The 16,610-nt window shown below is 33.6% G+C and overlaps 1 protein-coding gene across 10 annotated transcripts in view; it reads left to right on the plus strand.

Moving 5' to 3' along the window:
* MBNL3 (muscleblind like splicing regulator 3) overlaps positions 1-12,228 on the plus strand; it is a 94,009-nt gene extending 81,781 nt beyond the window's left edge. For 3 of the 10 annotated variants that reach the window (XM_081126755.1, XM_081126753.1, XM_081126760.1), the window contains 5 exons: positions 2,044-2,194; positions 3,857-3,892; positions 6,147-6,241; positions 7,475-7,545; positions 9,378-9,573. In XM_081126755.1, coding sequence (XP_080982881.1) covers positions 2,044-2,194; positions 3,857-3,892; positions 6,147-6,241; positions 7,475-7,531 — 339 coding nt within the window. In that variant the 3' untranslated portion in view covers positions 7,532-7,545; positions 9,378-9,573. Of the gene's footprint in view, positions 1-2,043; positions 2,195-3,856; positions 3,893-6,146; positions 6,242-7,474; positions 7,546-9,377 lie in introns of all 10 variants that reach the window. The other 7 variants (XM_081126756.1, XM_081126757.1, XM_081126761.1 and 4 more) reach the window with 3 other exon arrangements.
* The last annotated feature ends 4,382 nt before the right edge of the window (positions 12,229-16,610 follow it).

Consider the following 16,610-nt stretch of genomic DNA (forward strand, 5'->3'; position numbering starts at 1 on the left):
AGTATTTTCCTCATGAGTTGAAATCTATCTTGCTGTAACTGGAACTTACACTAATTTTATTACAGAAAATAAGTCAATCCCTATTCCACATGAGTGGTGACTGTGATGTCCTTTTCTCTAAACCAGATACCCCAAATTTCTCCCAACTTGTCTTGGTAGATTATGGCTTTAAGGGTGCAGCACCAATTTTGGACTTGCTCCACTTTCTCAATGCCCCTGTTCTCTCATGACTGAACCCATTACTTCATGAAAGATCTGAGCGCCAAAGTAGAACAAACTTATTTTCTCCTTTGATCTGGATAACATAAACTGTTAATTAATGTTAAAAAAAAAATAAAAAGACTTCACCATGTGTTTTTTATCTTAAATTCTTTTGATTGAGGGAATTTCAAGCTATGAAAATAGGAGGTATCCAGAATGTTCAATGTAGAATTTAAGCCTTCAATTTTTTGATTCTTTCAGTTGGTGGCATAGAGTTCAGAAACAGTGTGGACCTACCATAAAAGAGAAGGATACAGCTGGCCCCTTTAAGTAAAGGTTCTCAAATGTGTGGGGTGTATAAAGAACAGCTTGCTTGTGCCTTTATGGACCTGTCCCACACTCAGACATGGGGCCTTCATATGTATGTGGCCATTTCTGATAATTTGGGTATGCTCGGTAAAATACACATAAGTCAGCCCCAAATTTCTATGTAGAAATTTTCATATTATATCGGCCTTCAGTTGATTGGTACTTGTGAATGTAAATCTAATATGCCTTTCTGAGTAACTGATGAGAGCAGAGACTTAGCGGTAAAGTCAAATTGGCCCATAGGAATTTGTCTGAAATAAGATTAAACAAAGGTGGCTTTCCATGAAGTTTAAGCTTTCTATATTTTTAAGGATTCAGAGTAGAAATGCTTTATAAAAGAGATATTTTACACTGTTCATGGTCATGTGCATAGCTCAGGTTGACTTCATTGAAAGAAGCTTGTATGCATTTAAAATAAGACTTGAAGTATTGATGTTTAGTTTCACAAAGCCTAAATACTGATTCATTTAGGCTTTCTTTATCCACAGGAGCAAGGAGGTCATGACATATCCCTTTTTAGTGTATGGAAGGCTAATTACTCAGCACAAGTGTCCTTGTCTCCTTGAGAATTTGAAGCACACCTAATTGTTGCCTGGTCATGTTTTTAAGTAGTCTGTAATTTGCTGAGAGAAAAAAAAATGTAATTACAAACTTCTCCAATGAGTCTGATCCAGGGACAAGTTTGACTGAGTATTATAAGAGTATTGTAAGCATGGTGGGATTTTGAAAGAATTGTAGACATGAAAGGAGGATTTTAAAATGCTAATCCAGTTTAGAATTAAACCTTACAAGGACTGTACAAAGCAAATGGCACATACTGAAATGCACAGCAAGCTGCTATAAATGAGAATTGCATTGATTTTGCTAGCTATCTATGGTATCTGGGTGAGGTGGATGATGGAGTAATAACTCATTTACCTTCTTCTAACATTTTAGTTGGGAGATATACAGTTACAGAATTTGGATCTGAAGTTCTTGTATAAGTTAGATTTTGTTTTTTAGGGCTATAGTATCAGACTCCAAATACTGATAATGTTTTATCACCTATATACCATTTATCTCCTAAATCCATACCAGAATTTTAACTGGAAGAAATCTCTTTCCTGCTATAGCTGTTGCCTCCGCTAATCTCATTTTAATAGATTAGTAGATGTGCATCTCTGAGATGTTAATTTTAAATGCTTATTTGCTGTTAACAGCTTCCTGTCACGGCCTGTCCAAATGATGAGGTTCTTTTATATTTACCTCAATTAGTGAAGTTGAAAAGCTGCTTTTTTTCCTTGTATGCATTTTTCTGTTTTGAATCAAGTCTCCATTTAGTGAACTGCTTCATCTCTGCAGTTGGTTACCTTGCTCAATGGATATCCTTGCAGAGGGTTCCCAGACCATACCTTATCTAACTGCTGCTTGCTTGGTTTAAGTACATTCTTTACTTTCTTTAGTACTATATATTAATCTATCCCTCCCTCACAGGCCCTACAGCCTGGTGCATTTCAACTGATACCAAAGAGATCGGCACTTGAAAAGACCAATGGTGCCGCCCCGATCTTTAACCCCAGTGTTTTCCACTGCCAACAGGCTCTGACTAACCTGCAGCTCCCACAGCCGGCATTTATCCCTGCAGGTGAGAACAGGGTTCTGGACACTGCGACTGTAATGATGTTGTGAGTGTATATAATGCACACCAGCTTCCAAAGAATTTTTATGCCAGGACTGTCAACAGGTGTTTTGACTGGAAATAAAACATGGCAGTTATGTTTGATCTGCTGATATATATAAAAAAACTGTTTCTGTGATTCCTGAAAATAAATGATTTGAAATCCAACCAGGAAACACTGTCAATATTTTTATTTTTAGTATTTCTTAATTTTTGCTTCTTATCATTGATTCACTTGTTTCAGTCTCAAACTAATTTCTTGACTCTTAGGTATAACATTCAAAGACATTGGTTTGCCCTAAAAAATGTATTTCCCATTTTCAGCATTGCAAAAATATGTAGTCTATATATCTTTGATATACCGAAGATACTTATAATAAAACTACCCTTAAATTTATAGTATAGTATAATACTCAGGTAATATATAGTATAATATAACAGGTAGTTCTAGCCTCTAACTCTTAAACCAGTTAATGTAAAAATATAGTTTTTTTGACATATTATCCTGACACTTTGCAGCATATTTTGTTATCCTCTACATTCATCTATATTTAATAGCTTAAGAATTTTGTACCAAATTGAATAAAAAATTTTTAAGCCAGAATTTTGTTCAAATGTGTATGTGTATATATATATATATATACATATATATATATATATATATATATATATATATATATATATGAAAATACTTTTTAGTGGTTTAGTACTTTAAGAATTAGCATGTAGTCTCTCTTAGAAATATATCTAAAGTACTAACTACCCAGAGTATAGATTTTCTTACCAGAATTATAAATGCCCATTTTTGAAAACTATTATTAAATGAAAATGACATGATTTAAAAATTAATTTATAAAGCCTTGTTAATTACAGAAACATACTAAATGCATAGTATTATATACCTGGACTTGAAACAAAACCTTTTGGTTAATTGATAAATTAATCAATAAATCAATTAATCAGTTAATAAATTTTGAAAGAAGCTATTAAAAAGTATTTTGTCTAGTTACTAACTGCAATAATTTTCATGGTATCATTTAAAAAACACAATTTTTAGATTTTTTGCTGGATTTGGATAATTTAAAATCTAGATTTATATGTGAAGAATCCTGTCCCTCTTAATAGCAAATTACAAACCTCTCAGGCTGAGAGCCCCCTTTTGATGAAAAGCCTATTTGTCATATGTTCATAGTCAAGCCCTCAGTTACAAGGTGGAATGGGCAGTGATAATAGATAATTGCTCTAAATAGAACTATTGGCACTGGGTACCTTGGTACATATTTTGAAAATAATTTATGTAATAAAATTCTCCCTTTCATGATTAAAATTACTTAGGATGTATTTGTCCAAAATAAATAAAAGATGTAATTTAAGTGAGATAATCCTCTTAAAGAAAAATTAATATTAATTTTTATACCTAAGAGTCCAAGAATTACTTTGATTACCTGGGTCTGTGGTTTTAAAACTAAGCTATAATTGTAAACATAGGAGATCACTTGGATTTGCATGTGCTGATTAATTCATATTGCAAAGAATATCTTTTTAGTTAAAAATTATTTCTATCAGTAAAGCTTAAATAATGAAATATCTCTTTTCTTTACTTTTCACGCTTTTCTGCATGGTGTACAGGGCAAATACTGTGCATGCCACCTGCTTCAAGTATTGGTAGGTTTTGTACAAAAATTCTCAACTTTTTCTAATCTGAAAAAAGTGATTTTCTGTTGTGACTGTGAAAGAGATGAATGAACGATGTGGTTGGAAATTTTCTGAATATTTAAGGTTTCATGTCTTTGTGGAATCACAATAGTCCTGCACTCTCAAGTCCTAGTTGGTTGGCCAAATACTGACCCTGCCTTTGCTTTATTTTCACCCTAAAAATGATGAACTATTTTGAAATATTTATTTATCTAGGCAGAATGGGCAGTTTTGTTCTTAACTTTACATATGTTACTAAGAAATTATAAAATATTTAAAATGTATAATTTCTAAAGTAAAAAAAATTCCTCCAAAAAAAGTTATCCTTAAGATCTAAATTATTCAATACTCAGATGTTTAGAAAGGATGAGTTAACAAAGCTAGAACATTCCTTAATGTTATGTGATGAATTCTATAATGTTCTAGGATGAAGCACATGTGCAGGGAAACTAGGCACAACAGAATAATTTCAAAGTGACTCTCGAGGGGTATGTGATTTTTAAACAGTTACACAAGATACTTAATTAACCACCAATACAATATGGTAGCCATCACTAATACAAAAGACAAGAAAGTGACTTGTTTCCCTGTCTAGAATTCCTGGGGAGTTCACAGCTCCTATAGTCCCCATGAACACCAGGAACAGTTGAGGAGAAAATAGCTCTGTTTGATACAGGGAGAAATTATTCCACCCCCACCCCAACATTTCATATTAACCCAGTTCCTTTCATTCTTTTTGAGAGTTTGCAGTAGCTTTATCTCTATCCTATTGGTCAAACAGAATAGGCGCAAAGCCCCAAAAGAACTAAGAAGCCTATTGAGATAAAACAACCACATAGTAGTAACACTCACTGGCTATGGAGGTGAGGCTTCTTTTCTTGAGGGATTGGCTGTCCCCTGTAAGAATTAAAAATATTTCCATTGATAATAACAGGAGCACTATATGCATAGGATTAGAAGAACAGACTTCTGCAAGTTTGTGAAATGTCTTTGTCTTCACATTTTGTGACTCTGCTCCCCTGTCCTTTCGCCTAAGAACTCTGTGTAGGAATGCAAGCTGCATGCTTCAGTAGTGCTGCTTCCTTCGTAATTGCTGTGTTCCCAAAGCAGGGGAAAAGAGTGTTTTTAGAATTGACATGTTGTACAATAAGGGATGTCTGTAAGTAATGGATAACTAGAGATAGGCATAAGGAATAACTACAGAGTTTCTGTTAGTCACCATTTGGGGTATAACTGTGGTTTCTATGACATTACGTATGTTGATTTTCCTCTCTCCAGATCATTCATTTTCTCTGTAGACTTTCAGAAAATCTGAATTCAACCAGTGTAGATGTAAATTATTGTATATGAATGCTTGCCATTCACCCATTAATTCCTTGGTTTGCTTTCCAAAATGAGCTGAAAATGAGAAAAGCATCCAAAAGGCTTTTAAAATGAGGTAGAAACTGGAAAAGGCAAAGAGAAAATATCCTGAAAGAGATGCTATAGCTGCTAACCATTGTAGCTGTAATATTTGCCATGAAGACAAGATTTTGTCAGATATTTTCTATGAAGTATCCCATGTGTTTGTTTGATAAATAGCTTAAGTTTCAAGGGGCTTGCCAGAGGTGTCCTTAAAAACCTGAACGTGTAGGCCATTATATTCTTCATATCTGCTCCCCTACCGTATACCCACCAATTGAATTACTACTTTTTTTTGCATGTAGATCAGGTAAGTATGCAATAACTGTCCCTTTGAAACTGCAAATCTAGTGACAGCATCATATTTATAAGTTAGTGAACCCAAACACCAACTCACAGTTCCTTACTTCTATTTTTAATGTGCAACACAATTACTTTTCTGCTTAACTAGCTATTCATACAGATAGCCTTGGTAAAACCAGATTTTATTATATGCAGCCATTATAACACTCTGGAAATTTGGCCTTTAAATTCAAATAAAATGTGATTCTACTAAAAATCTAACTAAATGTTGAGAGTAATTTTGTTTTTCTTAATGTAAACTATAATTGGTTTTCCCTTTTCTCTTTTTAAATGTTTCCCCATTCTGTGCTGTGTTGCTTTGCACTGACTGTGATTGCATGTTGCACCCTGGTGTATCCATCATGATGATGTCACATGGCTTGTTGCTGTGATACCTACCATGCTCCATTCCATCGTTTATGTCATGGTGACATAAATGGTTCACCTCCCTCGTGTTGCTTCCATGGTTTCCCATGGAAAGTGCCCATGATGCACGGCGCTACACCTACCACTGTGTCTGCAGCTACAACACCTGCCACCAGCGTTCCCTTCGCTGCAACAGCTGCAGGCAATCAGGTTTGGCAATTTACTTCACCTAAATAACTACACTGTGTTGGTAAGACGTAGTGTATGCTTTTTGGATTGGTGAGAGACATTGGTACATATTCTTTGTTTCCTAAGCAGTCATTACATTTAAATTTTTATTTTTGTGTTTATTCTAGAGCAGCAATTTTCAACCTGTGTGCCACAGCACACTTGTGCACTGCAAGAGGCACACTGGTGTGCCACCAGAAGTTTTTAAACACGCAATACCTGACTGATTAGTCAGGGGCACTGATCTCTCTTCCCTTTGATTGTCAAATAAAAAATTACAACAGCCAACACAACAATGTGTGAATGAATTAAAATTATACCTATTTTTTGTCAGACTGGCAATAAATATATTTTTTTGGTGTGCCACAGAATTTAAGTAATTAGTTTGTGTGTGCTATGAGATGAAAAAGGTTGAAAATTGCTGCCCTAGAGGGATGTATCTGCTTTGTTACTTATCCTGAGGTGAATCGGCAGAGTTTTCTCATTTTCAGTGAGTTACCATATGTCTCTCTTGATATGCTATATATACAATTGTTGCTACTACACCAATCCTAAAATGTATATACTAAATGTTTCTTAAATGATTCCTCATTGGTCAAGAGGTGAATTTGTTTTATTTTACTACCATTTTTGGTTATGGTATTTAAACTTTCACTTAGTACAATCACCACCTTTACCTTCATATCTACTGGAAAGAAAGCAAGTTAACACATTTCTTTCTAAGGCACAGATAACCCTATAATTATCTAGTAATTATGTCAGAAATTTCTTCTCATACTGACATAGGATGTGCTTGTGCTGTTTTGATATTCATTTGCTTTAAGTATTTACAAGCAGAATAACAAGGAAAATTATAAATTTGGGGGGAATCTTGAAACTGTAAGGAGATACATAACAATAGTTACAGTGCAATGTGCAGTGTTATGGCTGTTTTACCTTATTAAAGTGGTAACTATGCTTCAAGACCACAAGTTCCGCTGCTGTTTCAATTACAAGTATGATACCCATAAAGCACACAGAGCATTAATTAATTGGAGAAATAAATCACACTCTAATCTGTGTTTTGCAAAATTAACTATTAGTGGATATGGTTAATATGTCTAAATTTTCCTGTGAATTGATTATGGTATTAATTACCATGTCCAAGCAGTGAACAAAATAAATGGAATTCTCTCAAGAAACTATTTTAATCTGAAATCTCTTTTACTACTACAGATACCCCCATTATCAATTGATGAATTGAACAACAGTATGTTTGTTTCACAGATGTAGAAGTTACCAGAACAGTAAGTTTCTTAAGTATTAATATAAATAATATTTATAGGTTATATTTTTTATTTACACAATTGCATTTGCTAAAGCTTCGGTAAATACTTTCATTAATAGACATTGCTTATAACCCAGAGCTTGATTTAAAGCATCCTAAATTTTCCAAATTGAAATGTAGATAGCAAATATGCAATCTTTGTATAAAAATGACAGCTGGTACTGTATTTTCCCAATGTGCTTAAAAATTCTGAAATGTTTTCCTATTATTAAAGGGGTATAATTTGTTAGCCAAAGACAGAGATCACTTTTCAATTTTAATTCTTTAACATTTCTCTAGCTTCTTTTAAAAATTAAATTTAAGCAAAGTAATTTTGTCACAATTTGACTGCGATGGTTATTTTAAAGACAGCAAGCAATATACTTCTACGTTGTTATAGAAAATAGTGATTTTACAGTCTGCCATTTTGCACTGCTTCCCATGTAAGTCTATCAGAATTGCTCCAGTTCTTTTGAAATTTGAGTGATATAATTTAGTAATTTAATCAGTATTTTCATTCAAATCATGGCTTTTTTGTATGTAATTTTTGTTGCTGTTGTTGGATTTTTACCCCCTTCACCTTTGATATCCTCTTTGTCTGGTTTAGAGCCTATAATAACACACACTTAACTTGAGCACTTGTTCACTTGGAGCATGTGACTTTTGAAGCGACTTAAGACTCCTAGGTATCTTAATTAATTATAAGGACTTGTTAAACAAGTGTATCAATTCTGAATTGCATACATTAGTCATTGAAAGCTTGAAGTTCTCACAACCAAAGTGTGTCATTTGGTTGAAGAGGGCAACAGTCCTATTCTCTTGATGGGCTAGTTCCTCAGAACCTGGCTGGCATTTCTTTCCTGCTGAGGACACACAGGCCTGGAATCCTAACTGTTCTGGACAGAGTCTGTAGCTGACTGTACATTAGATAAATAGGTCCCTTCAATCAAAATATACAATTATGTATTTTTTAAAATGATACCTTTGAGTACATAGAATAACTGAAGTAGTGTGAATTGTAATAGTTTTCAGTGGTATCATTTGGAATAGTGGCAACTTGGGAATAGCACCAAACATGAAGCTGTGGGTTTTGTGAACACTTCCCTGATTCTCATGCGCTGCTTCACATCAAGGTAAACAAAAGTTGTCAAATTAACTTTCTAACAGGAAATATTTGGGAATAGTGAGTCTTTTTTTTTTTTTTTTTTATTCCATTAGAAAATGTAGAGAGATTTGGCACAACATAATCACTTAAATATGCAGCAGATGTTGAAAATTTATCCAAAATTCAAAAATTGTAATTTTGTAAAATACTATATAGTGCTTAGATTTCACATTACATTCAGATAAAAGGTTTAAAGTTTATTTTATTTAATATTTGCATATTTGAATGTTTGGAATCAAACTTCTTTTTCTTTTTTTGTTTCATCTATTTTCCAATTACAGTTGACATTCAATATTACTTTATATTAGTTTCAGGTGTAAGCATGATTTTTCAATATGCTTGTTGAAGGAAGTGGATGTTCATCAAAAAGTTTTGGCATTGTGCAGATAATGCATTAAACAATTGAGCGCATCTCTGTTAACTTAGGGCAATTCTGAGAATTAGAGCTCAATGAAAACCATATACCTGGGAGATGAATCTTTAGAGACCATCTCCAACAGCCCAGTTCTTACAGATGTTGAATATGAAATTCAGAGTGGGGAATATCTTGGTATAGTTCACATAAGCCGCTGGAACAAGAACCAAGTATCCTGACTCCTGCTTCAATAACCCTTAAATATTTCTTTCTCACTTTTTTTCCATTTCAGTCGAAATTCTGAACAGAGTTATGGAGTATCAGAATCTCTCCATGTGAACCTCCATATGACCTGTCTATATATAATCTTGTATGTCATCTTCTACCAACACAACAATAAGCATCGTGCAGTCAATATATTAAACAAAACAAAAATACCAACAAATTCAAATTTAAAAATAAAGCATTAAACAATCAGTGGAGATGTCAAAACAAAACATGAATAGAAAACTAACAACCATCTTATTTGAATTATTAGGTAGAACACTACTGTAAAATCTGTGATTTGTCACACTGTTATTTGTGATTTTCTAATCATTGTTATGCTGAGTGAATCTCCACAGTGGATTTTTGGCTTACTGTCCATTGTTGGTGGGTAAATGCTCATCTGTTTTGAAATGTTATATTACTGTTTCGTTTCCACAGTAGCCTATTGGGTTGATTTAAAATGTAAAAATTATATCCAAATACCATTTTCCCCATTATTGTATTGTACTGTATTATGGTATATTGTGTTGTGTTAGGTTTTTACATACTACAGAGTTTTGCTGTAATATGTGTGGTCTTTGGTTTCAACTAAAATGTTACTAATGGGAAACAGAAATATCTGTGCTTGAAAAATATGGCAGGTTAATGTTAATATGCTTTCTCTGTTTAGAATATTTCTGTAAGTTTCTTGGGGCAAACATTTAAAAGACCCCACTTTTGAGTGTTCACAAAACCTGTTCATAAACATGCATGTGAATAATTTATACCCGCAGATCTAAAATTGCATAATATGATCACATTAGTGCATTATTTGTAAGAGAGACGTAATTACTTACAAAAAACAGGGAACTTCTTAAAATGTTAACCCCTAATTTCACTCCTTAACTAGCTTATAAAACTAGAATTTACCTTTAAGTGAGTTTTTCAGCATTTATACTAAAAATATGTAAAGTGCCCATTACATTTTTTGTGGCTCAAGGATCCTATCTCCTAGGTTGATTGTCCAAAACAGCCATTTGTTATCTTCAGCTGAAAAATTGGTACTTGGAGGCTTAAAAGTATGCTAATTATAGGTAATAAATTAAACAGGGAGATGGGGGTGTGGAGATACTTTTTACATATTTGAGAAAAGCTTGTAAAAACCATTGCAATGTTACCTTTTACACAAGAGCCATTTCTGAATGCAAATGGCTCATGCTCTTTAGACTACTCTGAATAATAAGTAAGATGCAATCTAGCAAAAGTCAGTCAGGGTGAAAGAGAATTGGTTCCAAGTGAGGCCTTTCCTCCCCAAATGGACAATCTTTTCTACTGATTACAGTTGGAGCCTGAGTATAGGTTTGGAGAAATGGCGGGGGTGAGGAGGAGGATAGGAAGACATTCAAAATTATGCTTTAAATCATTTAAACATTCTAGGAAGGATGTCCACAGTTGGCTTTAGCTCCAATTCAGCTGAGTTTTCAGTTTTTTAAAATAGTTCAGTGAAGGAGCAAGCACCTGTGATATGTCAAGTATTGCCCTCCCCAAACTTTATTAACCACAGAGTCTCTCTCATCATAACTAATGTTGATTTGGATTTGTTTTTTATATGAATCTGAAAATTGTAACAGAGATGTTTTCAAGACCCTTTAGATGAGACAGAGTGGATGCATTCCACAGAGCTGAGCTGAATTCACATTACTAATTCTTATAAAATAAATTTATAGCCAAGTAAAATAGTAATTAATTCCTGTTATATGATATGCCTCATCCACTTTACTCAGTTATTAAAGTTACTATTATTGTACAGTGGTGGAACCATATGATATTTTGCATCAACTTAGATGTAATGTTTTCTACTTCGTGAAAATGACAATGAGAAAATCTGATTTAGGATACCTTAAGCAGGCTAGTAGTGTTTGAATCACAGAAAAATGAAATTGGTAAAACCTTTTCACAGATGCTGAAACTGAGGCCCAGGGCATGTGACTTACCCAAGGTTACCTACTTAGTTGAGGACAATGGGACACAGAAAGATCTCTTGACTCCCAATTGTTACTCTGTTTCACATTGTTAGTGCTTCAGGACATTTGAGAATCCATCCCAAAGTTGATCAATTTGGCTCAGAGTATAAAAGAGCAAAATTAGCTCTTTAATAGTTGATATCCTATTGATCGTAATTATCAATCCAAATCATGATCATCAGTGATTTCTAAATGGTCTTGTTTGAATGGAGCCATTCCCATTTGTCTACAGTATTGCCTGGAGTTAAAGAATATGAGGTGTCCTGACTTTTACCTATTGATTCTTTGAACCACTTAATTTCTCTTTCCTCAAATCTTAACATTGTTAAAGAAAAGAGGGTACATCTTTGTGAAATTGCTTGTGTTTGGAACTGAGTTTTGTTAAACCTGTGCCAGTGCCTCCCCAAAGGGCAGATCTGATCACAGGACTCCAGAAAGGATGCACCTAAGCTAGTCTGGGTGTATTCTTAAAGGAGACAGAGATGTTTTCAGGGTAAAATGAACTTTTTTGTGTAGTTGATATTTTGATGCAACATGCTGTTTCATTTAACTTTTTGAACTTCTGACCAAGAGGTGCAGAGACAGTAGACCTAGAGTACAGCTGTTTTCATGTTGCTTTAAGCACTGGAAGACCTTAATAATGACTTATTTTTTAGTAAGAGGTTTGGTGAGAAATATTCAGGGTAGTTGAATTTTGGGTGCCACAATTTTTGATGTTGTTGGCATTTAAAAAAATTGCTTTATAAATGAATTTAAAGAGAGGAAAGTCAAAGCACTAAAGTTCTGATGCAAAAGAATTTTGACAAAAATGCAACTTTAAGATAACATTTTTAAAACTAGTTGTGCAATGACTTGTTCAACTTATCTTTATTCAAGAAAAGAAGAAAGATTAGTCATGAGACTATAAATTTTCAGATAAAAAGAGAAGTCACAAACTAATCAGTGACTCTAAACAGTGATTTACTCAATGAATTGTATATATAAAATTCTAATCACTTGTGATTCTTAGTTAAGATTTTATAAGCTTTGTAATTTACAAGGGACTATATTTTTACTTATCCAAAATTGTGTCTGTTCATTTCTCTCAGCTTTTTGCAAAAATATGCAAGAGTGCTGAAACTTGGACAAAATAAGTCATGTATACAGAGAAAATAATCTAAAAATTATCTTTTAGGAGAGTTTTAGTAGTGTCATTTTTTTTAATTGATTTCAGAGAGAGGAAGGAATAGGGAAAGAGAGATAGAAACATCAATGATGAGAGAGAGTCCTTGATCGGCTGCCTCCTGCATGTCCCTGACTGGGGATTAAGCCTGCAACCTGGGCATGTGTCCTGATCGGGAACCGAACCACAATCTCCTGAATCCTAGGTTGATGCTCAGCCACTGAGCCACGCCCGGCTGGGCAGTAGTGTCAATTTTTTAAAAGCCCTATGATCATAAGTATAATTTAAAGAGAGATTAAGATTAAATCAAAATTAAATGGATTCATAAAATTGCTATTTAAATACAGTATTTGCTTTTGCAATTGGAGCATGACTCTGCAACTAGCTATTGCATTTCATTTCACTTCTCTAGTCTTTATTTGTAGTTAATTGTGATGTGAAAAGCCATCTTCTCCCTACTCCAGCAATTGCCTCCATTCATTTTTGAACATGTTTTAAAGTCCTTTGATCTTGCCAAAAGTGTTGTCCTACACCACTGGGCTGTGTTCACTAATTGGCAGCCTCACCAGCTCTCAATTTGGGAAAACCAAGTACCTCCTCATTTCCATCAGTAGGAACCAAATAAACCTTTACAACTTGAATCTCTTTTTAATGGCATGTCTAGTAAGCATAGTAATGTCTGAAAAAGGAAAACATTGGCATTAAGTTGTATTAAATAATATGTAAAGAAGGCCTGTGTGGTACTTGGAATGTTATTTGGTTCTTTCCCCACTCCTTTGGAGAGAGTAGATGAAGATGCTCTTAGGTAAAATGAAGCCACAAGGTTTCTGAGTTATTTTAATCTCTAGGGTAGGCTATTATGCACAGAATGGTTAGAAACTGGAATCCTCTTTTTTTTTTTTAACTCTTCTACATTTCACACACATTGAAAAAGAAATAGGGAAATATGATTTCCCAATTCTGTTGAATAGGTTTAGAAAGATAGTGGCCTAATTTTAATTTTACCAGTGCCTATTAAAAGTAATAGAATAAATAGCTTGTAAAAGGATATAACTTTTTAACAAATTTAGTTGATAACCTAATCAAACTGTAAATATAATGACAAATTAAAGTTCTTAGCACCAACTCTCTAGTTGGTGCCATGTTTTAATTTTTCTTGTTAGTTTTTAAGGTTTTGATTTTATTACTTTTTATATCTCTAAATAACTTTTGAAGGAGAGTTAGAGAAAGTTTAAGATTTTACTACATGTATTCAACCTTTTAGATAGGTTCTAAACTGACACTGAAGCATGACAAGATATAGATTACAATCCATAACTATTCTTTACAGTTCACAGTTTAAGAACAAACTTAACTTTATATACAAATAAATTTAACTAATTATATTTAGTTGTTGCTTTAGCAACAAAACTACAACATGGCTACCTTAAGACACCTTTTTTGGTGAAAATTTTACTTGTAAACTATACATGGTTTTTGACAGTATGAGCATGTAGAAGATACATCTCAAATCTCAGAAAACATATATGGATGATTTTCTTTTTATCCCAAATTCCCATGTGAAAGCTGAATTTGTGTCCTTGTGTGACTTTTTCATCAAAAAGTTTACAAGACGTGGATTCTAAAATCAGACTTTATAGCTTATAGAATTTGTGTAGATAGGGTTATTCCACAGTATTTAGACTCCAAAACACAATTGTGGTATTTATAATACATTACCTGACCTTTTTTTCATAACTTCATTTATTCAAAATTGTTCAAGTGGCATAGCTGTAGCTGCAAAAATTCTCCTTTCTGGAATTACATACTTACACAAGTGAGGATTAATGAATGATTAAAGCATATTATGAAATTAATTCATTTGTAAGACCATGCATAAAGATACTGTGGAATGACCCCTTAACAGTGTTTAAGAGACATATGCTGCAGTTAACTGTCTCAGTTAGGGTGCGAATGTGTGAGACACACCTTTTTTGCACTTATGTACATAGTCCATGAAAGCAATCGTTGGAGCTTTTTTTAAAAAAAAATATAAGAAGTCTGTGAGAATAGTGGAAAAGTTAGTAAGAGAGAGTTATTTTTAAGGCTTTGAGAGGGTGGGATTGTTTTGCTATAAGACTTAATGAAAACATGATGTTGCCTCGCTGTTGCGGAGACTTTCTAGTTTGCTACAGCTGACCAAAGGAGTAGACTGGTAACAGGAAACAGCTCAGGTAGCAGCACTGAATAAGAGTAAAGGTTATTCATCTCTTAGCAAGACCACTAGCAGAGAGTGCTTTAAATTAATCCTCAATCCTCGCTGTAAACACACACACACACACCCCAGGCAGGTTTCTAGCTGAGGGTTTTTTTCAATAGTTGCAAGTAGTGAAATACCCCGTAAATTCCAAAATGAATGTTCCATTATGATCAAATTAGATTGTTTCTTTCACAGAAATTATCAATTGCTATATATATATATATATATATATATTACATGTAATTGTAATTGATCAGTTACAAATATATGTAACTGATATATATACCAGTTACATAACCTAATATCTATGTAAATGACAATCAAATAGTTAACATTTATCATGGATTCCCCTTTAAGATCCAGGACCCCAAACCAAATTGGCAACCATTGAAAGATTTAATTTAACAGTTAAGTATGGCCAGAATGTGGCATTTCATTCCCTTCAACAAGGGAAAAAATGATCCTAGCACAACTTTATAAAAGGCTTTATTTGCCTTATACCTACCTGATCAGTCAAAGCTGTTTTCTGACTTAATCTTTACCAGATTAGAAAGTACTTCATTGTGCCACTTCAGCCTCCCACTGTTTTAACAAAACAGAAGAGAATCAGGCAAAAACTTAGGAGCTGGAAAAGAGATGTTTCAATCAGACTGTCTCTACCAATTTCAGCTCCCACTTTACCTACAGATCACCATTTAATTTTTTGTTGCCTCCAAGAATGAGGTCTAGAAAAGGTCGAGGTTAGAAAGGTTTAAGGATAGATCACCACAGGTACTTTGAGTCCTTCACATCTTGGGACTTGTTGCCCTTGCCCTGGAGAAGGAGCCCCTACTGGGGTTGAGGGAGTTATTAGTATTGTTATCCATTTTGATAGTTCTCACAGAAACAGGAAAATAAGCCAAAGCTAGAAAGCAATCCAAGCCTTACAGTTGTCCAATAGCTCAGGGCCAGTTGGCTATAAATTTTTATTTTTCCCTTCAGCCCATATCACTTAGAGTCAACCATACAAAGAAATGTTACCTTTAAATAGAACTCATCCTCAATTATAGTGCTATACCTAAAAGAAAAAAAATGTATTATGTTGAAGTGAATCACAGCTATTCGCAGATATTGCAAAGATCGTCACTAGTCATCTTTTACATCTTATTACTTTAATAACATAAAATACCTCTGTAAAAAGACCTAAAAGTAACCCAGTTTTAAGCAGTGCTCTTTTTCCCCAAAACACACAACCTAAATATTTATCTGTCATACAACTGCATGATTTCAAAGCTTTATTTGTGTATACAGATGCTATTTGTGATGAAAACCAGATTATTTTGTTGATGTCTTCTGTGTCTAGCAGTTGAGAGAATGATGTAACTATCACATCATTGGATTCCGAGGTTGCCCTTTTCAAAATAAATTTCCTATTATTGTTTTTGTTGTTGTTTTAATTATTAGAAAATGAGCCATTTGTAATGTCCACTAATTACAATAATTTAAATTAAGATATTTTAAGAAGATGTTCTTAAATGTATTCTTTTTTAAGGGCTAACTCTCCACATTTATATTACAACAATCCAGTATAATGTAGAAAATGGAAACATGTATTTTGGGTAGAAAATGTCAATTTAAAAATACTTATAGATGAGAAAATTTTAGCCCTGTGCAACAATTATAGATTTTGACCACAATATTTCAAAAATATAAATTTTCCATAATATTTTGCCTCCCAAATGCAATAGCTCATTCCCTCAACTGCTATCAATAGGGCAGATGCTTTGATTTTTATGTTTTTTTCCAAGTTATAGTGCTGTATTGCTTTTTTGTGTTTAAAGGTGTGCATTATGCAACTCATTTTAGTATGCTATT

The sequence above is a fragment of the Miniopterus schreibersii genome (assembly GCF_964146895.1).
Source record: "Miniopterus schreibersii genome assembly, chromosome: X".
NCBI lineage: Eukaryota > Metazoa > Chordata > Mammalia > Chiroptera > Miniopteridae > Miniopterus > Miniopterus schreibersii.